Below are 24,677 nucleotides of genomic sequence, written 5' to 3'. Positions count from 1 at the left end.
AGTGTCTGGAACTACTGTAAGCACTTGGGACACAGAACAGATGGAAATATTTGCTTGGTGTTTATCTTATTAATAATTAGGGAGAAATAGGCAACAAAAGCTCATAAATAAGTAAATGATATTACAGTGTTTAAAAAATTACTTACTTTATATTTTGGCTTATGTTTAGATGTCCCCTCAAAGCTTTGTGTGAATGAGGTCGGGCTATTTCTGAATAGAAATCTAGAGTATACTGAATCTAGAGTATGTGATTCATGGTGCAGTGCTAGGCCTGAGAGCACTAGGATGTGAGTGCTACCTGCCCTAAGTAGTTTGAGTAAGACAGAAGGGGCAGAAAGACACTGTTAAGGTGTCTTGTAGCTTTTGCTGTCTTTTGCCACCATGAACTGTTGCCCCTGTGCCATGTGCCGCCACTCTGCCTTGGAGCCAGCTGATTATGGACTGAAACCACTACAAACTATAAGCTAAATAAACCTTTCCAGGTGTCAGGTGTTTTGCCTCAGCAGTGAGAGAAAACTAACACTTTATATTAAAATTTGCTCTTTACTTGTCTTTCTTCCCAAGGACATTGTAAGTTCCTTTACCTACTAAATGCTGAGCATTATATTATATGCTTAAAAATGTGTATTGACTTTGCTATCATTTTTCCCACTACTTAGTCAGTATTCAAGCTAAACTGGCCTTTTATCAAGTCTCATATTCCATGGTTTCATATAAAATAAGGTTAGTCTAATTCCATCTTCATGCTTTACTGTGGCTTTAGAGAGATATTCCTTTCTAGAAAGATCTAGATTACCGTGATACATGTGTTATTTTCTTTTATTCCAGTTTGAGGATTTATTGTGTTAATGGATTGCTCTCCAGAAACTAAATATCATATAAACTTATACGTAACATCATATCTTTTTTTAAGAGTAGGAAGCATTTATTGAGAGAAAGATAGCTTCTGTGTAAGGGATACAGAAAGGGAACCAGAAAGTGTGTTACCCCCATTATATCTTTTTTTTTTCCTCATTGAGTTTATTGGTACATTTTAGGTATACAGTACAGTTACATTCATCATTGGAATCTTGTACCTTTACATGACAGGTCTTGGTTCTCATTTTTCCCCTTGTCCCTTTCCTCTCTTCACCCCTCCTCCCCTCCCCATTTACAAACATTTTATTTCCATTTTTTCATTTTCTCCTATTTTTTTCTTTGCCTTATTACCTTTCCCCTACCATTCCCACTTTCCTTACACCTTTAGCCCTTTTCTTCCTATTTCACATGTTGTATGGCATCAGATTATACACTTCTAAAAAATTAACTGTTAATGGCTACATGTGAAGCAGAGTTCAATTAATTTCTGGACCTTCAAATTTACTCCAATAATCTTAATACCTACATAATATTGTATAATGTACATATATAAGAATATATTTTTTATCCTTTTCTAATGACATTTAATACTTCTTTGTTTTAATGTTACCAATCCTGTGCAGTAAATTCCCAACAATATACTGTGTTATGTGGTCATCTATATATTTCAGTAGGGTAGCTTTCCAGAACTGGAATTACTGGTTTAATTAATGAATAATGAAAAATTATCCCTAGAAAGGGATTATAAACTCACATGTCCCTAAATTGTGTGAATCACTGTTTCCCTTTTCCATTTCCAGATTCTTCTTACATAGATATTAATATATGTTTAATTTTCACCTCAATTCTTGATCATGTGATAGTGGCTATTTTAAAAAAAGTGGGAAGGCTACCCTTTGAATTGTAGGCTGGATCATCTCTCCATTGGATTCCCTTGTAGCACACCATAGCACATTTTATCCCAATAACTCATAGCATTGTTATTTAATTTTACATTTCAGTGTCTCTTACAGCTTTTTAAAATCATAGCTTCATGAGTTAAAGCTATCATTTAGATTAAAAAATAGTATTTTGGAAGGAAGTTGAGATATGGGAAGGCATTCCAATATCTGCTCTCCCTCTGGCCTGCTTGGGCCCAATCTGTGGGACCAGGTAGCTGTGCCCACCACTGCCGGTGCTGCTATCACTCCAGCACAAGGAAGGTAGGCATGTGGGCTCCGCTGAACCACTCCCCAGACTTTCTGATTGTGCCAGTCCTTGAACCCACTCTGCAGAGGCATAGGTGGTCATAAAGGGTATTTTTCTGAGATCCCAACTTTGAACATCTTTAAAGAAAGGGCAGAGTAAGCCTGTGTTATAACTTTGTGAAGTTCAACCCTGCAAGAGGTCGGGGAACTCAATCTGGGCCTTGCGGCCTGAGGTAAGTCTGCGTCATAGGAGTCTGCCATCGGCTAGCTGAGATCAGGGGACTTGGTTCTGCACGTGGCTATGCATGTGATATATTATGACAGCAGAGATATAGTCTGAGAAAGGCCCTTCAAATTCATTTTTTTTCTTTCTTTTCCTCATTCCATTCTGCAAATGCTTTCTTTTTTCTGTCCTCTTTCTCCAACTCAGTCTTTTGCTCCACCATATTATCCCTAATCTCCCTTTCTGTTCCTACTCCTGCCCTAACTGAGATTTCTTCTTTTATGATTTTTTCTTTTTTCTTTATGTTCTTCTCGTCTGTCATTTTACCTCACTCAAGGGTCAATAGTTTCAAGGAAAAGTGAGCCCCTATTACTGTTACTTGGATATATTCTTGTCCTTATACTTGCACTCTGTCTATCCCTTTTGAATTTAACAATTTCCTAACAATTGTATGGTCATTCTATGTTCTCTGGCTTCTGGAAACCTTCTCCAATTCTTTTACCTATCTACTCCTCTTGTCCTGACTCTGTCTAAGCCCTCATCCTAAATGGTAAAGATGCTATATTTAAAAGTTTATTCACTGCAAACATATTTTCGGCTGCTTCTAGATTTTAATTTAATTCACATGGTTTAATGATGATAGATTAATCACTACAACAAGTGGTCAATTTGCAAGTTGTGCTTGATCCTGTTACGTTCCTGATTGTATCATTTTGGATAAAGGATTGTGATTGATTTAATGAATAGTTTTCTCTGATATTATGAAAATGAGAATGTCTATGAGTCATTAGAGACTCAAAAGTTAAAGCACAACTATATCAGGAAGATTTAAGTAATAACCCAGAAATTAAACCAAGAACAACAGAACAACAAAAATAAAAATGAGAAAACACTTAAGCAAGACACAAAGACAGACTTCCAGTTCACCAATGGCAAACAGTAGGGCAAATGAGTATGAAAAGTCTAGTAGTGAGCCACCAGGACACCCTGAACTCATAGCACAGGAAGTAACAACACAGATCAATCAGGCTCTAGAAAAATTCAAAACATAAATAATTTCCCAGATAACCATACAGATGGTGAGCAAAATGAAAGTCATTATTTGAGACTCTACAACAGAAACTGACCAAAAAAAAAAAAAAAAAATTAGATGAGCTCAGGACCATGGTAGACGCCATGAAATCCCAGCATAAGAAACAAATGGAAACAATGAATACCCAACATAGGAAGGAAATGGAATCCATAAAACATTCAAACAGATATCCAGGAGATTTAAAACTTTATTGAAAGTGCTCACAACAGAATAAAAGAATGCAAAGATAGAATCTCAGCTATAGAATAAAGGATTCCAGCTGGTGACTGTGAAAATCAAGGCATCTTAAAAACAGTAAGGGATCATGAGAAATCGGTCCAACAACTGCTGGATGATGCAACAAAGAATAACTAAGACTAATAGGAATCCATGAAGTAGCAGGAGAAAATACGAATGACTTAAAAAAGCTGTTCACAGAATTAATGACAGAAAACTTCCTAAACAGAAGTTTTGACATACAGCTAAGTGAGGCATATAGGACTCCAACTAGCCATGATCAAAAATAAAAAAAAATCTACACCTAAAAATCTACATGTAATAATCAAGATCCCAGAAACCCAACAGAAGAACAAAATAGTACAAGCAATAAGAGAAAAGCAACAAATCACATGCAAAGGAAAGCCCATCAGAATCACAGCAGACTTTTCAACACAAACCCTCAGGTCAAGGAGAGCCTGGAGTGAGGTATTTCAAGTCCTAAAAGAAAACAACCTCCAGCCTAGACTGATGTATCCTGCAAAACTCTCTTTCAAAATGGATGGGGAAATAAGATACTTCCATGACAAAGAACACCTGAGAAACTTCCTGAACACCAAAACAGCACTACAAGGAATTCTAAACAGTATCCTAGAAAAAGACAATGAAGGTCACAACACCATGAGGCCCAACAGAACAAATCAAATAGGCAAGGCAAGAAACTAAAAGTAGAGGATTAAAAAATTAAAAAGTGTCAACAAAAGGACAATAACATGACATTAAATCAGTACATATCAGTTATTACCATCAATGTCAATGACCTCAATTCACTGATCAAGAGAAATATACTGGCAGAATGGATTAAGATGCAAAATCCAACAATATATTGTATATAAGAAACACACCTAGTGGATAAAAAGCCCATAGGCTGAAAGTGTAGGGATGGAAAATAATTCTCCATGTGCAGGAGCCCAGAAAAAAGCAGGGATAGCAATCTTATTTGCAAACAAAGTAAATTTCAAACCAAAACTGATTAAAAGAGACGAAGAAGGCCACTACATCCTTGTAAAGGGAACAATTCAAGAGGAAGAGATGACAATCATAAACATCTATGCACCAAATATTAATGACCCCAACTATATAAAAGAAATATTAAGAAACATGAAAAACCAAGCATTAATACAATTGTACTGGGAAATCTAAATACCCGACTATCACAAATAGACAGATCATCTAGGCCAAAAATGAACAATAAAATACTAGAACTGAACCAAACTTTTGAACACATGGACTTAATAGTCGTCTATAGAGTGTTCCGCCCCAGAAAATCAGAATATATATTCTTTTCGGCTGCACATGGCTCGTTCTCCAACAAAGACCACATACTAGCTCACAGAACAGGTTTGAATAAATGCAAATGAATCTGTTATTCCCTGTATATTACCAGATCACAGTGCAATCAAGCTAGAGATCAATAGCATAAGAAAGTGTAGGAACTTCACAAACACCTGAAAATTTCACAACACTCTCCTGAATTCAATGGATCACAGAGGAAATTAAAGAAGAAATTAGACGGTTTTTACAAATAAATGAAAATGCTAATACAACATACGGAATCCATAGGACACAATGAAAGCACTTCTATGCAGAAAATTCATAGCAGTGAATGCCCACACTAGGAAATAAAAGCAAGCTCAAAAAACAACCTAATGATGAATCTTTGACTCCTAGAAAAACAGGAGCAAGAAAAACTCAAAGCTCAAACAAGAGAGGAAATTATAGATTAGAGCAGAAATGAATGCAATGGAAACTAAGAAAATGATACAAAAAAAAATGAATTGAAGAATTATTGGAAAGAAAAGGCTTAGATCCATGCAATCAGGAATGAAAAAGGCAAAGCCACAGCAGATCCAACAGAAATTCAGAGGATCATTAATACCTACTTTGAGAACCTGTACTGTAATAAAATGGAAAGCACAGAAAAAATGGACAGATTTGTAGATACTTATCAATTACCAAAGTTGAATGAAGAAGATAAAAACATTTTAAACACCCCAATTACAATCAGTGAAATTGAAAATGTAATTAAAAGTTTACCAACAAAGAAAAGCCCAGGTCCTGATGGATTCACTGCTGAATTTTACAAGACATTTAGAGAAGAACTACTGTCATTACTCTTCAAACTTTTCAATGAAATTAAAAGGGAAGCAATACTTCCAAATTCATTCCTGGAAAGCAAGTATCACTTTGATTCCCAAGCCAGGGAAAGACACAACTAAAAAAGAGAACTACAGGCAAATCTCCATAATGAATATAGATGCAAAAATCCTTAATAAGATACTAGCAAACAGAATACAGTGGGTCAACAAGAAGATCATACATCTGGACCAAGTCAGATTTATTCCAGGGATGCAAGGATGGTTCAACATACATAAGTAATACACTATATTAACAGAGTCAAGGACAAAAACTATATGACCCTCTCAAAATATGCAGAAAAAGCATTTGACAAAATTCAACACCCATTCATGATAAAAACCCTGCAGAGAATTGGAATAGATGGTCTTTATCTCAACTTACTAAAGATTATCTATGAAAAGCCACAGGCAACATCATATTGTATGGCCAAAAACTGAAACCTGCATGTTAAAAGTTAGGAACAAGACAAGGATGCCCACCATCACCACTCCTCTTTGATACAGTTCTGGAAACATTAGCCATAGCAATTAGATAAGAGAAAGAAATTAAAGCAATAAAGATAGGAAAGGAAGAAGTTAAACTGCCATTATTTGCTGATGATATGCTACTCTACATTGAAAACACCCAAAACTCCACCAAAAGACTTCTAGACTTAATTGACACTTTTAGCAGAGTAGCTGGATATAAGGTCAACACCTAAAAATCAATAGCCTTCTTGTACACAAATAACAGACTCACTGAGCGAGAAATTAGGGAAACAATTCATTTCACAATAGCACCCCCAAAAATGAAGTATCTAGGAATCAGCCTAACAAGAAAAGCAAAAGACCTCTACACTGAAAACTACAGCACCCTGAAAAAAGACATTGAAGAGGATATAAGAAAATCGAAAGATATCCTCTGCTCCTGGGTAGGAAGAATCAACATAGTGAAAATGGCCATACTACCAAAACTGCTATACAGATTCAATGCAATGCCAATTGAAATTCCAACACTATATTTCACAGAACCAGAAAAAAGAATCCAAAAATTTATTTGGAACCATAAGAGACCTAGAATAGCAAAATCCATCCTAGGCAACAGACACATGGCAGCAGCATAACAATTCTGAATTTGAAACTATACTACAAAGCCACTGTGATAACAAGAGCATGGTACTGGTAAAGAAACATACCTGAGGATTAGTGGAACAGATTGGAACACACAAAAAGAACTCCAGATGTACTCAGCTACATCGTCTTTGACAAAGGTGTTGACTATCCCCACTGGAGGAAAGATAGTCTCTTTAATAAATGGTGCTGGAAAAACTGGATCTCAACCTGCCAAAGATTAAAATTAGACCCTTATCTTTCACCATGTACTAAATTAAAATCCAAGTGGATGAAAGATCTAAATATTTAAACAGAAACACTAAACTTGCTGGAAGATAAGTTAGGCAGAACTCTTGAAGACTTTGGAATAGGAAAAGACTATGAACAAATCCCCAGTAGCATGGGAACCATCAGAAAGAATCAACAACTGGGATCTCATCTTGTTAAAAAAACTTTGGCACTGCAAAATCAACCATCAACAGAACTAATAGATAACCTACAATGTGGGAAAAAATTTTTACCAACTGTTCCTCAAAGAACTATTATCTAGAATACATAAAGAACTCAAAACAAGCAGCCCCCCCAAATACAAGGACCCAATTCAAAAATTGGCATCCAAAATGAACAGACATTTCTCAGACAAAGAAGTAAAAGCAGCAAGTAAATATATGAAAATATGTTCCACTTCACTGGTCATTCGAGAGATGCAGATGAAAACAACACTGAGATTCCACCTCACCCCACCAAGAATGGCTGCTTTGAAGAAATCACACAATAACCAACGTTGGTGGGGTTGTGGGGAGAAAGGAACCCTTCTCCTTTTTCAGTGGGATTGCAGAGTGGTGCAACCACTATGCAAATCAATATTGGGGTACCTCAGTGAGCTGGGACTAGAAGTTCCATTTGACCCAGCCATCCCTCTGCTGGGTATCTTTCCAAAAGAATTAAAAGAATCATATCACAATGATATATGCACACCCATGTTTATAGCGGCACAGTTTGTAAACTCTAAAACTTGGAAACAGCCCATTTGTCCATCAGTTGGAAACTGGATAAAGAAGATGTGGTTTTTTTATAGAATGGAATATTACTCAGCCATAAAGAATGAGAAATTAGATTCATTCATAGGAAAATGGATACATATTGAGGATATACTCCTAAGTGAAATAAATAAGTCACACATGTAAATACTGAATAGTTTCTCTGGTGTGAATAAACTACAATAGTAATAAGTTCCTAATGAGGTAATTGACAATGTGAAGTAGGAAGAAAAGGGCTAAAGCTGTAGGGAAAGTGGGAAGCATAAGGTAAAGGTAAGAAGGGAAAAGAAAGAACTAGGAGATAATGAAAAAATGGAAATAAAATGTTTGTAAATGGGGAGGGGAGGAGGTGTTCAAGGGAGGGCAGGGACAAGGGGAAAAAATGAGAACCAAGACTTGTCATGTAAAGGAACAAGATCCCAATGATGAATGTAACTGTACTGTATATTTAAAATGTACCAATAAACTGAATGAGGAAAAAAAACTGTTATTTAACTTGGCCAATTCTAGAATACAGAATTTTTTTCACTTAACAAATGCTATTTTATGAAAATTTTTATTATTATTGTCATGGTTTTATCTAATAGTTATTTAAAAGAGTGGTGTGTTGCTTTTGTGTAAATAGTTATATTTTCCTGCTGTTAGTAAGTTTGTTATGGTTTTCTAATTATGCTGAATAATGGTAAGATAGTTTTTAGAATAAGTGCTTTAATGAATTGGTGATAAAGTATCATTTGTATTTGTATACTATTATGTTTCAATTATGTTACTATTTCTTATTTTTTTATTTTTTTTTTTTGGTACCAGGTATTGAACTTGGGCCTTCTCGCTTGCGAGAACCATTGAGCTAAATCCCTGGCTCTATTTTTTAATATTCTAAGAACAATTGAAAGTAAACTGGAACCTGAAATTATGGGTTATAATGTTTGACATATATGAAGTAATTTTAATTTATTGATTATATTGCTTAAATTTTATGATTAGATCTCTTTTTAAACAAATCTGACCATATGCTGCGCACAATTTAGTTAGGGAAGATGAACATTTAAGAAATAGAATTTTTTGTCAATAAAGTATGATCAGTATAAAGTAGGGAGACGTGAGATATAGTGACTGGAGTTGGAGTGGGAACTTAGGTTGCATGGTCTCTGGGTGTTTAAGATTAGCTTCTGTGTCTTTTCTTATAAACTTAAATTTTGTATAATGTATTTTACTTTGTATGTAATTTAGTTTGCAGTGTATTATTGTGAATGTTTTGTTTATTTATTTCTGTCCATGTTTTTATCTTTTGTTCTGATTCCCAGCTTATGTTTGGTTTGTTTTTCCTGTGTAGTATGTGTTTGGATTTAAAGTAATTCAGTGTGGAAAACTTTGTCTATTATTGGTAAGTGTCAAACCATTTAAACTAATTATCATAAATGATTTGTTTGTTTTCATCAAATTAAAAATATTCTTTTAAATCTTTTCATGATTTTCTACCTTTTAGTATATTTATCTATTTGTTTCAAAGGTTTAGGATGTATATACCAAAGTCTTATGTATCCATGTCCATTTTTTGTTAGCTGACTTTGAGTGTATTAGTTCACTTAATTTCAGTTTCTTGTTGCCAGTTCAGTGGAATGTCAGTGGTTATGTTTTATCTTACTACAAGTTAGGTTCTCCAGTTATATACATCATATTTACTAGAAATTATATATTTAAAATTTTTATTTTGCACATAATTTCTTTCTAAGTGTTGATTTTTTTTTAGAATTTTGTGTTACTTCATTGATTAAAAGGTTCATCTTTATCTCATGTTATGTTCATTTTGTTGGTTATGTTGTTCTCTTTTATACTTTTGACTATTAGTGCTTGCAAATTTACTTTTAATTGTTTTCTAACAGTAAACATGAGATTTTAAAATGTGATCTTAAAGATGTATAGAATTTTCTGCTGCTTCCTTTACTTAAAATCTAAGGTTATCTTCTTTGATGTATCAGAGATAAATGCAGAAAAAAAAAGTTATTAGAAGTACTTATAAACACAGTGGAAAATATCTTTATCATTTATATCTTTGTTGTGCTTATAGATATACAGTGAAATAAAGGCTTTACATTAGCAGGGTAGTAAGGAGAGAATAAGGTAAGTAATCTTTACTTCTGCTCTGGGTTGAAAATGATGGTGAATGTTGTTGCTGGACGATACAACACTACCATAAAGAGTACTTTTAAAAAATTCATTAGTTTTTCATTGAAAAGAGTATTGCTTGGAGTCATTTCAGAAGTAAATAAGAAAATATAAAAACTTAAAGCCAAAGAATAAACCATTATAATTACAAAACATGTTATATTTTTGCAAACAAACAAAAGGGAGGATAACATAAAATTACAAACAGAAAAAAATAGAAAAATAAATTCAATTAAACATTAGATATAGAACATTGCAATATGTTGCATTGAATCAAAACTAAATACATTCTACACTTTTAGTTAAAGATTACATATATGTACTCAGTATGTATATATAATGACTACTTTTCAAATTGTTTTGGCAGTAGTGTAGATGTGATAATATTTACTTGAGTTATTGGACAGTAATATCTGTTTGCCTAAAGTTTATTTTAGTATACTATTTATTTCATAACTAGGTTAAAGTTAGTCCATACAAAAAGTTTGAGTTTCACATGCTTTAAATGCAAGATTTGCCTTATAAAATTCTTACAGCAAATATTGAAACCACGATTTTGCTAACAAGAAAAACTTCATGTTATCTGAAAGGAAGTAGTTTACTCAAAAAATTCACTTTTAACTAACACATTAGTTTAGATGTATAAACTTCAATAACAACAGTAATGGTTAATCTTGATCCTCAACTCAAGCAGTTTGAGAAACAGCTAGGAGATTATTAGGTAATGGGAGGCATGATCATTGTGTCTGGCCCCTTCTTCACTTTCATTTCCCCCCGCTCTTCCTGGCTTTCTTTCCTCTATTATGCCCTTTTGCCATGATATTTCTGCCTCGGAAGAAAGCAGACCGTGGAATGTGCTGACTATGGAATGAGACCTCTCAAACCATTAGCAAAACTAAGCACTTTATCCTCTTAAGTTGTGTATGTCAGGTATTTTGTTCTAGTGATGGAAAGATGACTAATGCAAAAGCCATAAAATAAAGAAAGTAAAAATATTGCAAAAAATCGAAGAAAGAATATTGATAGACATAAAAAGGGACATTTTATAATGACAAAGCCTTATCTATCAAGATGCTTTGTCAACTCTAAACAAATAATGTGCCTAACAGGGCAAAAATACATGAATCAAAAACTCACAAAACTGAAGGGGAAACAGACATTTATTCAATAATAGCTGGAGACTTCAGTGCTCTACTTTATATAATGAATGGAAGAATTAAGCAGAAGAATAAGAAGGAAATAAATGATTTGAATAACATGAGAAATCATGAAGACCTAATAGACATCTCTAGCTTACTCTGCACCATTTGAACAGAATACACTTTCTCAAGTATATATGAAACATTCTGTAGGATAAACCATATATTAGATAAAAAACCACAGTGAACTCGAAATCATGCAGAGCCATTCTGAATCACAAGTAATGGATTTAGATATAGTAACAGAAATTTGAATAATGCATGAACATAGATGAACATTACAGTCCTAATAATTAAAAGATAACAGAAAATAGTACATATGGTATGATATCATTTATGCAACATGTCCATAATAAGGAAGTGTATAGAGACAGAAAGTACATTAGTGATTGCCTAGGGCTGGGCACTGAGAGGAAATAAAGGTCAACTGCTAAAGAAAATGTGGTGTTTCTTCACAGTAATGAAAATTTGTAGTGGTATTGGTGACACAAGTGTATGAACATATGTAAGAAGCCTTTAAATTATATTCTTCATATGAATGAGTTGTTTGATATGTAAATTATACCTCAATGAAGCTATTACCCCAAGTAAAGCCACTAAATGCTATAATAATTTTAGTAAATATAATTGGGATTGCTTTATTAGCTCAGTATAAATGTGATAAGATTATTTGTAGTAATGCCTATATATGACAGTCATGATATTTCTTCACTCTTATCAGGTTAGAATCTGTGTATTCTGAAAAAATATATAAAAAGCTATGTACTCCTTTTTGATTTCTGACTTCTGACAAGATAGAATTGACTTAGATTATACTTACAAAGCAAGGCACTGAAAATGCTTAGATGAGAGTTTCTGAGCCAAACAACCACTCCACATCTGCGTGAGGATTGAGGCCCTAAAAGATCTAAAGTATCAGTATGTGTAACTAGATAAACTCTGTTGTATAATTATGGTGGACTTTCTTGTCAGTAGGGAGCTGGCCTGATAAGCAGACCTTGCTCACAAGGTCCTAACCCTACGGTGGTCGTTGTGTGGCATTAGGCCTATATCAGACTTGGCATTTGTTCACACACTGCAAGGCTTGATTGTCCTCCTTGCCAGAGATTTGTTCATCAACAACATTCCCTGGTGGTCCTCAAAAGTATCTTCTGAATACCTCACTGAAATACCAAGAATGTTAGGATACTTTTGAAATATTTACAATTTTAATGATTTGTTTGATACACAGGCAATTTATATATATATTGGTTCTGGGGATCTAACTTGGGACCTTGTGCTTGCAAGACAGGTGGCGGAACTACTGAGCTAAATCCCCAGCCCTGGCAATTTATATTTTTATATCAGCAAGGTTTCACTCAGCCAATAAATTGCTAAGACCACTGAATATTTATTTCATGGGAAGTAAACTGGCTTTAATAATGAGCCAGTGTGTTTTTTTTAAAGTTTTTACTGAAAGATTTTTTTACTTTTATAGGTGCTCATCTACACATGAATGACTATTTTTATCCCTCTTTGAAAGTTCGCTAATATAAATTCACTGCACAGTAAATACTGTATGAAATACATTTTATTTATTTTTTTGATTCTGAAAGGAAGGATTTGAAGTCTCCACTAGTGTTTTTTTTTTTTTTTCGTTCTTTTTTTTCTTTCTTCTGAGCAAGATTTCTGTGTTTGGAGGCTTTTTGTATGACCTTTAAGTAAAACAATTTTCTTACCTTCTCAAATTAATTTAGTTAGAATTTATGTTTCTCCACCTTTTCTTCAGAAGTTTTAAAATACGACTGAGTCTGTAGATAAGTGGTAGAATGTGTAGTTAGCATGCAGAAAGCTCTGGGCTTGATTTCTCTGCACTGCAAATAGTAGGTGAATGAATGAGTGTATGAATAATAATAGTAATGAATAAAATAATAGAACTCTTAAGTAAGCCAGTTGCACTGATCAGGTTCTTCAAAACTAAGATATTTTAATGTACTTTTATCCAACTCTAACTTCCCAATATTTATGTTTTTTTTTTTTTTTGATACCAGGAATTGAACTCAGGACCTTGCACTTGCAAGGCAGAGAGCAGAACCACTGAGCTAAATCCCCAGCCCTTTATGTTTTTTCTTTAAGAACCGTGGTCCAGCCCAATCTCTTATCTTTAATCAGCATTCATGTAGACATGTGAGCTGTATTATGTTTAAGAGCTTGTACCATACACATTTTCTAACATTTTACTGTTTAATAAGTTTACTTTTTCTCCCTTTCTATTATTCAGCTTCTTGTGAAACAAACTTTGCTCCCATAAAAATGGGAATTTTTCTCCAAAGAACCCTTGCTATTTGAAATTGTTCTTTATTGTTCTGATGTATTTTGAAGAATATTTTGGTTGCAGCTATCCGATTTTCCTGGTGTTTCATTATATCTTCTAAACACTGAAACCTGCATGTATTCTGACACAAGCTTAATGTGTTTTTAATATTTAGATTTTTCCTTTTGCTCTTTTTCCAGTGGAATCTAGGAATCTATTAAAACTCCAGTAAAGAGTTGGAGCTTCCTCATGCTTTATTAAAGATTTTTGGTTTGTGTATTTTTAATATTTTGTTCTTGAATCTGGCTTTTTAAAAAATTGATTTAGAGTTTCCAAGTTATTTTTTGTAGTTAGCACATAATAATTGCATGCAGTATGATGCCTTCATGTATATGCATATATATGTATATATAGTGTAATGATCAAATCAGGGGTTTAGCATATCTATTATCTCAAGAATTTCATCATTTCTTTGGAGTGAAACATTCAAAACATCCTCTCTTTTAGTTAGTTTGAAATGTAAAATTTTTGAGCTATAGTCACCCTATGGTATAATAAAATACCAGAATTTATTTTTCCCAACTTTGACTTTGTACCTGTTGACCAGTTTCTCCCATTCCTCCTCTCTTCTCCATTATGTATTTCCTACTTCTACAAAGCAGCTTTTTTTAGCATTCACATGTAAGGGAGATCATGTGATATTTGTATTTCTAGGGCTGATTTACTTCCCTTAGTAATGCATCCTCCAGGCTCTTTCATGTTGCTTGTAATTTGATTTCATCCTTCCTGTGGCTGAATAGTATGCTGTTGTTCTATATGCTTGTATCTTTATTCTTTGTATCTCAATAAGGCTAATTCACTCACAAATATGTTGTTTTGTCCAGAATGACAAAAAATCCATTAGCCTGTGCTTTGTTTCTACTTGCATAACATAGGCTTTTTAGTGATTAAAATACTGCTATCATTATTAATAGCAACACCCCCCCCCAGCAATCTTTAGGGACCTGTACCTGGATTATGTCATAGCAGTTCCAGAACCATCCTGACATAGAATCTGAAGGCCATAAGCAGACACTCCATGGGCTTTGAGGCCACTGTGAGCCACCTCAGATTGATAGGTGCCTATGTACCACAGAGACTGCAGCAAACACAGATGAACATTCTCTATAATAAAACAAGTCTGGGCAAGTAAATAAGAACTCAGTGCAGCTGGGGGAAGGGAAGAAACATAGCAGAGGAGAGCCATTTTACCTTCTTCACATATTGATGCCCTGAGACCATAATAAAGTCGCATGACCACAGGTTGAATGCAGAAGGCATTGGTGGTGACCTTGTGCTTTGGCTTCTTTGGGGGCTGCTCTGATGTCTTGAAAACTGGGAGGATCAAGGTCTCTTGTGCCCATGAAATACTCAGATGGTCTCTGCTGGGAAGAGAGCTGTATTGGATTTGACACTCCTAATCTTGACCTTTGACCCTTCTTTTTCTGAGTAAATTTTTATTCTTTGGCCATAAAGACCTCATGCTAATCATAAAGGACACAAGTATCTCCTAACTTAGAGCTCAGCTAGCCTTGAAGATAGAGCACAGAGTATGGAAGAGGTCACAGAAGACTGAACAAAGGCTTTCAATGTCTTTTTATTAACAATACCTTTGATAATGGACGAAGAAATGTTCAGTGGAATTTTCAAAGTATTTGATATCAAGAATGTGCAGTGCAACTGTGAAATTCATGATTTTTCAAACTTTTCTTGAATGTGGTAAAAGTTTTTGTAACAAAAAGTCCTTGTGGGTGCCAATATTCAGAATCTTAGTCTTGTTGAGAATTCCCCAAGTGGTGGAAGTGCTGGCCCACCTGAGCTTCTCCTCTCTGTAGGATGGTCACTGGCACTGTGACTATGAATTATAGATATATATTATATTTATTTTTAGCTTTTATTAATTATTGGATAGTATAGGGAAAGGGTAAGTGTATATTACCAGAGACCCCTGCAATGGTCCTGGTTTCCTGCAAGCCAGTATGACATCTGTGAGATAGGAAAGAGGGAAATAGAAAAAAATATAGAGATAGAGACTTGAGAGAAACTGAGTCTTCAGTGTGGGAAGGGGGGAAAGTGCCAGGCCCTGGGACACCTGCTAATAACAAATATCAAGCAGGCAGGACTGTTGGGCACAAGCATATCTTTGCTGAAGGGAACACATATTTAATGCAGAGGGGAGGAATTTAGTTTAAGTTAGTTAGCCTTGACTATGAGTGAACTCAACCAACCTCTGCTACTTCCAAAATAAGAGCCAAATTATGGAGGGGCAAGAAGCTTGTGCCACTATGGCTGGCTAATACTGGACAGAGGTGACTGCTACATCTCCTCATTTCTGTTTTGGAAACAGCAGCAGCTCCAGAGGGTGAATTGAGGTAGCATGGCATGTAGATGTTGGTTGGTTGCAGTTCCTCTATGGCACGATAATGTCTATTTTTGCATTTCAGTGGCAGGCGGTGTATCTCAGATGGCATCTGAAAGTCTGAGTTTGTTTTCTGTTGGAACACAAGTGTACTCTGGCCCATGTGTTATTAATTGCATTGAGCCATTTTACCTTTTGGTTAGGACATCTTTTGACACTTTGTGGCTAGGGCATATCTATAGATTTATCTATGCATCAATGGAGTTTTTATGGAATATATTTACTTTCTACAAGTAGATTTAAAAAATTTTAAATGAAGGCAACAAGAGAAGGCAACAAAATCTGATTGAGATTGTGGAGGTAGTTGTACTCTTCCTTTTTTGTTCTCATTTGCGACATGTTGGGGCCTCTGGCTGGCCTGTCCTGGCCTCCAGATCTGCCACCAAGAATTCATGCTGACTTTGCAAACATCCAGTTAGTGAAACTCTACACTTCGTTTACTTTTTCGCATAAATTCACAGTGAGTGAATTTTGTTTTTAAGGAAAAGTGAGCATGTACAATGGCTTGTCCCCTTGGATATAAAGGACCTATAATTTGTTTGACTGGCTGAGATTCTTACTGTCTGTAAGAATTTTTTTTTTTTAAAGAGCTGTCCCCAACTATGGTCATGGGAGAAAGGGCATGGTTTCAATCTATCTGCTTCGAGCTGAGAAGGAGCTATGTGGGGAAGATTGCAGTTAGGGACCCCTTCAAGGGAGCTAATTTAATAGGCCTTAAATTGAAGTCATGTTGTAATTTAGCAATTATAAATTCTCTTTGTAAAATCAATCTAGTGGATCATGGTAAAAAAAGGTCTAGCACATTTGTTGTTGATATTATCTGTATGATCACCTTGAGTTTGGCAGCCTACAGGCAAGAATAAGCAAAATCTTTTAAGAAATTTGAGCATGTATGGTCAAAGTATAAGCACTAAAATAAAGTGTGGTTGGGGAAAGAACCATGATAGACAATGTTTTCAAGGGGCTAAAATAGGAGTTGTAACTTGTTGACTGTTACACCCTTCTGCTAATGGAGAGTATATGTAAGTTTGTTACTTTGTCACAATTTTTCTAATTTTAGCTGTAAAAAGATTAAAAATTTAATAATAAAAACAATTTTAGCTAAAAATTCTTTTTGAGCTCATATAAATTTTAACTTAGTTTTATGTAATGACTCATAACAGTGGTGAACCAACAGTGTAGTTGGAAACTGCCACAAGGGGTCAGCAATTAGAGCCTCTTTTTATATCGAGATTTACTATTTATATATTTTTAGTTATACTTTTTTAGTTAAATATATAAATATATTTATATATTTTTAGTTATACTTTTCTACTGAGTGTTCAAGACCAAGTTATGGTGAGACCTATATTAAATAAAATTAACCACTTGCTATCAAGGTCAATTAAGTCTCCTCAAGCATAGCTTGGAACGAAGCAGAGAGCTTTCAGCTCCTGTCAGTGTCAGCTGTCCTGATGTGTGATGGCCTTGCTTGACCATGTTTCTTTCTGTGAAAGCATGAGAGATTTTTCCCTCTAGGTAACATTCCTTTGGCACACTATTGTTAATTCCTCTCATTTTGGTGTCCAGCAATTTCCTTACCAAAGTTGTATGATATTGCAGAAAAGGTTGTCCTGGGTTTATAGTTGAGATTGGAGGGCCAATGCCAAAAAATAAGCTGTCATCTTGCCCAGCTAGCTTTCTAGTTCTGGTCTCAAAAACTTTAGTTGTTAAACACCAAAAAGAGAAGATCTTCTCATCATGATGACATCATTTTTTTAACACTTTTAAATGTCTATCTTGGAATAAAATCACCATTGTTAAATGCTCTCATCTCCTCCTCAAAAACACAAAAACTTTAACCGAAGTTGTTATCTTTTAATAGGATTTCATCTAAGTAAAATATATAGGCCTATAAATGTACCTGTTATCATAAGTAGCTGAAGCGTAATATAAAGGCAAATACCTAACTCAAAAGGAGGTTATTACTATAAACAGTATGTTGGAAGACCTATACAGCCAGAAATAATACATTTAGTACACGAGAAAAATAGCAGTAGTACCATTATGTCCTTCAATGTAGCTTGGTACCAAAAGCATCTTTTTAATAACACCTTGCTGTTATTCTCACAGAATATTTAAACTTCTAAAGATGACCGATGCAAACAAACATATCACAGTTACATATTTAGAACTTAACCCTTTGATGATAACCAATGTAAACATTTTAAAATAACATATTTACACAATATTTATTGGAGTGTGTCTCTTATAAGTCTATGAAAAGTAATTGGCCTCCATTAGTGAACAAAGACCAGAATAACTATTTTCTGGGTAGCTGATCCTTTATTTACCAAGGGGAGTCCTATTCAGCCATCTTTCAAATTGAAAATTTGAAGCGAGCATAATAAATGCATGTATGCTATTACACTGGCTATTTATGAAATTCTCAGCATTTGTGAAAACTATGTAAATACAGACATTTTTATGACATGTCCTACAAAAAGTGTTTTGTTTGTAGAATTTTTCATTCTGTTATGTCTCACTTTGCTCTGAAACTTATTTGCATAGAGGCAAGGGAAGTCTATAAAAGGCAAATAATTAAATATTATAAAGGTCTTCTTCTTAATGCATAAATATTCTGGATAATGAAAATGATGAAGTTGTATTTTCCTTTTATTCCAAAAATGAAGCAGTATAATCAGCAATTCAATGTGTGAGCAGTAGATAGGAAGATGAAACAAGACAATATTTCAATTCCATTGCAATTAGAAATGTCTTTTCATCTTATTTCTCATATAGGATCTTTTTGGGGTTATAAATATTTTTGCAGTGATAAGACAGATTTGACTTCATTTGGAATGATTGATTGTAACTTAGAAAATCTTTCTACAAATAGTTTCAGTAAGCAAAGCTATATTAGAAAATGGAAGAACTCTATGTCAAATACTCAGTCTTAGGTCACTTGACTGCTGTGCTTTATTTCATAATAAAGCTCATGTCTCCTGAAAAAATTGTTATTTTGATCATAATTGGAGATGATGCATAAAGCTACTTTGAAAAATTGAAGGTTAAATAAATCCTAGCTTTTAGCTTACTTATGTAGGTTAGTAGTCTTACTACAATTTTTTATTTGGGTAGAGTTCTAGTTATAGACTCTAGGCCATATTCATGTAATTTGTACTGTGCTTCATTATGAAAAATATCAGCCTTGAGATTGTGCTCAGCAATTTCACAAAAATTGCCTGGCATCAGATATGCCCGTATATGTCAGCAAAATCTTAATTGTTCTCATCAGAGTGATTCACTTAATTTAAAAACTTAAGTGTGAAAATGTTCAAATAACTCACTGAGTCAAGATTTTTTTAAAGATTTTGCACAACTAAAATACAGTTTAGAAGTTCCTAAGGGGTTGATTTAAGTAGAAATCAATATTAATTAATAAGTGAGCTCATACTGAACATTTACTGTAGAACAAAACTGGGTTATGGCATTTCTACAGAGAAGACAGTTTTTGCCCTTGCCATGTTTAGTCTAGTGAGAAAGAGAGATCTGTTAGATGAAGACAGCAATACAATCAAAGTATTGACTTGGTAGGCACATGTTCAAGTGCTGGGCAGCACTTCTGTGGAATCATTACCTGGAGAAGGGTTAATGGGTGTTAGGGGGAGACTTCTTCCTGAAAGTGCTGTGAAGATACTGTGAGGTTTGGGTATTGACAGCCAATTGTTTCTCACTAATAAGGAAAATATATCTGATTTGGCTTTCCAAGGTGCTAGTTTATTAATTTATAATGAATAAAATAACATCCATATACCAGAATATTTGGATTGTCATGAATATAATTTTTTGCCTGTGCTTGAGCTACCTGGGGGTATCAGATTGTGCAAGTTAATCTTTTTTGCCAACTTGATTGGATTAAGGTGCTCCTGGAGAGGTGATTGAATCATAAGATTGTCTGCTTATCAGTGTATTAATTCAATGACTTTCATAGCTGAATATACTATTAAGAGGTGGGGTGCTGTTAGAAGGGGTCTCTGGAACTATGCCTTTGGAGAGTTTATCTCTTGCTGGTGCTCTTCCCCTGTGCCTGTTGCCTGTCCATTGTGAAAATGAGCAGCTTTGCTTTGCCATGGTCTTCCACCATGATGTTCATGCCTGGGAACCAGCTGATCACGGATGGAAACCGCTGAAACTGTGAGCAAAAAACAAACCTCTCCCTTTTTAAATGGTTGCCATCCAGTAATTTGTACCAGCAGTGAGAAAGGGAAAACTAATATGAGTCTTCAGAAATATGTTATTGATATATCCCGAGACATCACCATAACTGAAAAAAGAAACCCAACAAAAATCAGATTGTATTTGGAAAGCTTTTATGTGATCATCAGTAAATTGAATTTGAGTAAGATGGGTAGGATATTGGCATTGTATAAAGCAATGTAGCAGTGGAAATAACCATTTAAAAAAAGTCATATGTTGGGGTGGGGATTTAGCTCAGCGGTGCTGTGAGTGCCTCAAAAGCACAATGTACTGAGCTCAATCCTCAGTACTGGAGCAGGGGAAAAGTCATATTTTCAATGCTTATTGGCTACAACACATTGCACTTCTACATGTTGAATAACACTGTGATTAACAAAATAATAATGTTAAAATGAATTTCATTTTATGCTATGCTCTCCACTTTAAAGACAGGGAAAGTGAAATAGGGAATTACCAGTTCTGTAGTACTGGGTAAATTATTTCAACTCTGATTTAATATTAATACTACTAATATTTATAATTCTAGTATATGGTAATATTATTAACATATAACTCCATGTCTGATACCTAACAGGCACTATGTAAGCCCTAATAACACTATTGGGAATGGTTATTCCAGCTTTTCCTCCTATTCCTACTCCAATATACTGGGGCTGATTTTTTTTTTAAAGATATTTAAAATCAGATTCTATGCTGAAAGTCCACAGTTATTTTAAAGAATTCTCATGAAATAAAATGACTAATGAATTGAAGAACAAAAGAGTTTAAGAAATATTTGAGTGAATAATGCCATACTAAAGTCTTTTAGACACCATTTTCATATCTAAAATATAATTAAGCATATCTTAATTTGCTTCCTTAACTAATACCTACTTCAGAAGTTAAATAACAGAGAAAACTGGAAATTTAACCTACATTTTACTATTTGTTAGAGAGGTACAAAAATATTCTATACCAGTTGTAATCATGCATGACTTTAATCAGATATTTCAAGACCTATTTCAATTGCCTGCAGTGTTAGCTATTCAAATTTAAAATATTCTGTAAAATTCCCTTATAACTTGAGAACCAGATGACTCATTTCCCTTAGAAAGCTCAGCTTGGGCAATTTTAGCTGTGCAGAATAAATGAGCTGTCCCTTACTCTTTACCACCATTCTCTGCTGAATGCATTTGCTCTTTCTTTCTTTCCATTGCTTGTGTTTGTTTATCTAATTTGGATTATTAGCATGCCATAATGGTCTATAATTTTTTCTCCTCAGTCATTTACTTCTTAAGCAGGAAATTTTCTTGTGCTCTTGAGGATAACAATACAGGATATTTTGCTTTTGTTTAAAGAAAATCACAAAATTAAAAGTTTGGAAGTGACTTACGTCTTAGGAAAAGCTCTCTTCAAATATTGGTGAGAAATATTGCCCATTATTTTCCTGTAAGTATTCAGGAAAGGAGATAGAATTGATCCTAATGGTACAGGTAAGGTATAGCAGTACTTGATTTCATCACATTTTTCTTTCTTTAATATAATTATAATGATGCTTTGAAAATTATGAATGATTATTCCCTCTTATTTATGTGGTTTCAGATAGTAAAGCAGTGTAGTAAGATTTATATCCAGGCTCTTATAGTTTTTTCTCAGAAAATCTTTAGCAGTTTATTTAACCTTTGGGCTTCAGTTTTCTCATCTGGAAAAAAAAAGGCTATTGTAGGGTTTTTAAAAAATTAAAGTATATACGGCCCTTAAAACAATGCTAGTAGAGTAAGAATTCCGACAGTTACCTTGTAAAGGATTTTTACACTGTAGGAAATTTGGGAAATACCTTTAGATAGAAAAGAAAAGTAGAATTAGTTGAAATCCTACCATGTAGAAATTAGGGTGTCACTAGCATTTTGAAGCATTTCTAGCTTCTATGCAGTTAACTATATTTTTAATAGAAAACAAATTACAGCATATATCTTAGTTTGAATTTCATTTTGCTCTTAAAATAATTTACAAATTTTTATGAAATTCTGTATGATTACACATTATTAAAATGACAGCAGTCATTATAAAGTGATAATTATCTAATGACCTATAGATTTCTTTTTTTTACTGTACCATAAACAGTGCCTCTATTGGCATTGTTGTAATAGCTATCATTTCAATATTTAAGGGTGTTTTTGTATGATTTACAAGGAAGTTCTTTCTAATATATAACATTTATTTATAACTCAAAGCAAACTGATAATTGATCCCATTTCATACGTTTGAGAACATATGACTTCTAATTACTTTAAAATACGTAGAACAAGTCCTTACCCTTTCCATATGATTTTTCTCTGAAAATCCTTTGATTTTTATTTGAAGTTCTCTAAAGCATCATGCTATTTAGAATGTTGACTGTGTCATATAGGGGGACATTTTACTTTAAATTATACACTATAGTTTTCTGTTATGACTTACAGTAGCACTGATTCTTATCTAATTTTGCATACTTGTATAAATCAGTCATTTCATGTATTTGTTGAATTACATAAATATTTTAAAAACAGGCAATTTAAATATATGTGATTCATATATGTATTTTAAACCTTCATATTAGAATGGTGCTTGATATTAACATGCTATATGCACATGAAAGAAAATTTCATTTAATATGTCTGTTGTCCTAATAGCATAAAACATAATTACATATACAGTTCAATTTCCTGACTTCTTGTCTTCTAATATGACACTATTTGTGATTTCCTAGCGGAAGAACTGTCTTGGAATTAGTTTATTTTACTCAAGATGACATTCTTAGAGAATAGTCGCTTAAATTTTTTAAAAATGTTTTTATTAGTATATGTTTGTAATACATAAAAAATATATTTATTTATCATGGGGTATTCGTACATGTACATGTTACACCTTAATCCTTTTTACTTTCCCTTATCCTCCCTTTTATCCTTTCTCCCTCCATCCTCAGATGTACTTCCTCATTGAAAATTAGAGAAATGTGTTACACTGTAAAAGTATTTTAAGTGTTAATTGTTCATTTTGGTTTTCTGTTATTGTAGGAATTTACTTAGGGATTTTTATCAATATAAAATAATCTTGTACTTTGCATTGCCTCATCTGTTTCTTCCTAGTTTGTGATATTGAGTATTTCTTGTATGTAACAGTTGCTTACTTTTAATTCTGAGAGTTTTTTTCAATAGAGGAGTTTAATAATTTTACATTCATGTGTGATTTGTATATTTAGACTTACCATGAAATGCTGTCTCATCCCTCACTCCACCTTCCATGTCTGTAGTATTTTTTTGCTAAAATTCCAGATTTTCTCTTTATTGAATTATATAGTTATGCAATTATATTTTGATGCTACTACTGTTTGATAATTACATTTTTAGCTAAGTTGAATTAATGGAATTCTTTATCACAGTCAATAAATAACACAGTAAATGGAGACAGGCTCTGTGAAGGTCCTTCGCATAAGCTGATACATTTAGCATGCATTTATTTCCTGCCTAACAACAGTTTCTCTTATTTCTTGAGATAAGCTTAAGTTTGAAATCTGCTTTTTTTTTTAGTCACTTTTTTGGTACCAGGAAAGTTTTAAGAAAAATTTTATTACTTTCATTTAGCTTTACAAATACATATTTTGAAAATATTATATTTCATTTGCTTATTTTTTTAAACTTTAGTTCCTTGTTTATTTTTATATTTTATACTAATTCATCCTCACACTTAAAAATAAAATAAACGGAGGAGGTTTTGTTTGAATAATTATTAATGTACTTACGTTTTATATGGATTGGATTCTTAGGTTTCAGCAAGTAATGTATTCCAAAAGTATTTAGTTGTTCCTTGGAGGAAAATCATCATTATAAGGAAAGAAGACAAAGTTCAGAGTCAATATATTCAACAACATAGTTCAGTTCTAAATTCCTAATGCCAGTTTGAAATATAAGACTGTTTCTTAGGTAAGAGACCTGAATTATAACAGATTCGAAAGTGAGTGTCTAAAAATGATGACTGGGCAATGTCTCCCTCCCTCTTTATACTATTTATTTATTTTAACAAACTGAAAGCTTATTTATCCTTTACACTGTTTTTTAAAGAAATGTGTACTTTTCTTTAATCTTTTTTTGTCTTATAATTCTTAAATTCCTTGATAAAATAAAAAAATTCTTTGTGCTTTTTCCCTATATCCTCCCTAGAGCTACCTCTTGACATTGTTGCTTTTTAAAATTAGAATAAATTTTATTGTGTATATTTAATAGACATTTACATCAGTCTTAGTGCATCTCCTTTGATCCCGAGATCGTGGGGTCAAATCCATTTTTCAGTCCTGTATAGACACTAACTGGGTGTACTATAAGTCAAGTCTGACAGTCTCTTTGGAGAGTTGGCTTCAGGTTCCACAAATAAGTGTTCAGTCCTGTGAGACTGCTTCTACTTCAGATGCCAGTCAGAAG

General features: G+C 33.7%; 1 protein-coding gene across 1 annotated transcript in view; it reads left to right on the top strand.

Annotated features, from left to right (window-relative positions):
* Dpyd (dihydropyrimidine dehydrogenase) overlaps positions 1–24,677 on the top strand; it is an 826,486-nt gene that overhangs the window by 19,402 nt on the left and 782,407 nt on the right. Inside the window, exon 3 of the mRNA XM_010639922.3 lies at positions 9,220–9,270. Coding sequence (XP_010638224.1) covers positions 9,220–9,270 — 51 coding nt within the window. The remainder of the gene's footprint in view (positions 1–9,219; positions 9,271–24,677) is intronic.

The sequence above is a fragment of the Fukomys damarensis genome, unplaced genomic scaffold, assembly GCF_012274545.1.
Source record: "Fukomys damarensis isolate Sample0158 unplaced genomic scaffold, DMR_v1.0_HiC HiC_scaffold_33, whole genome shotgun sequence".
Lineage (NCBI taxonomy): Eukaryota > Metazoa > Chordata > Mammalia > Rodentia > Bathyergidae > Fukomys > Fukomys damarensis.
This window is presented reverse-complemented; position numbering and strand designations above follow the sequence as displayed.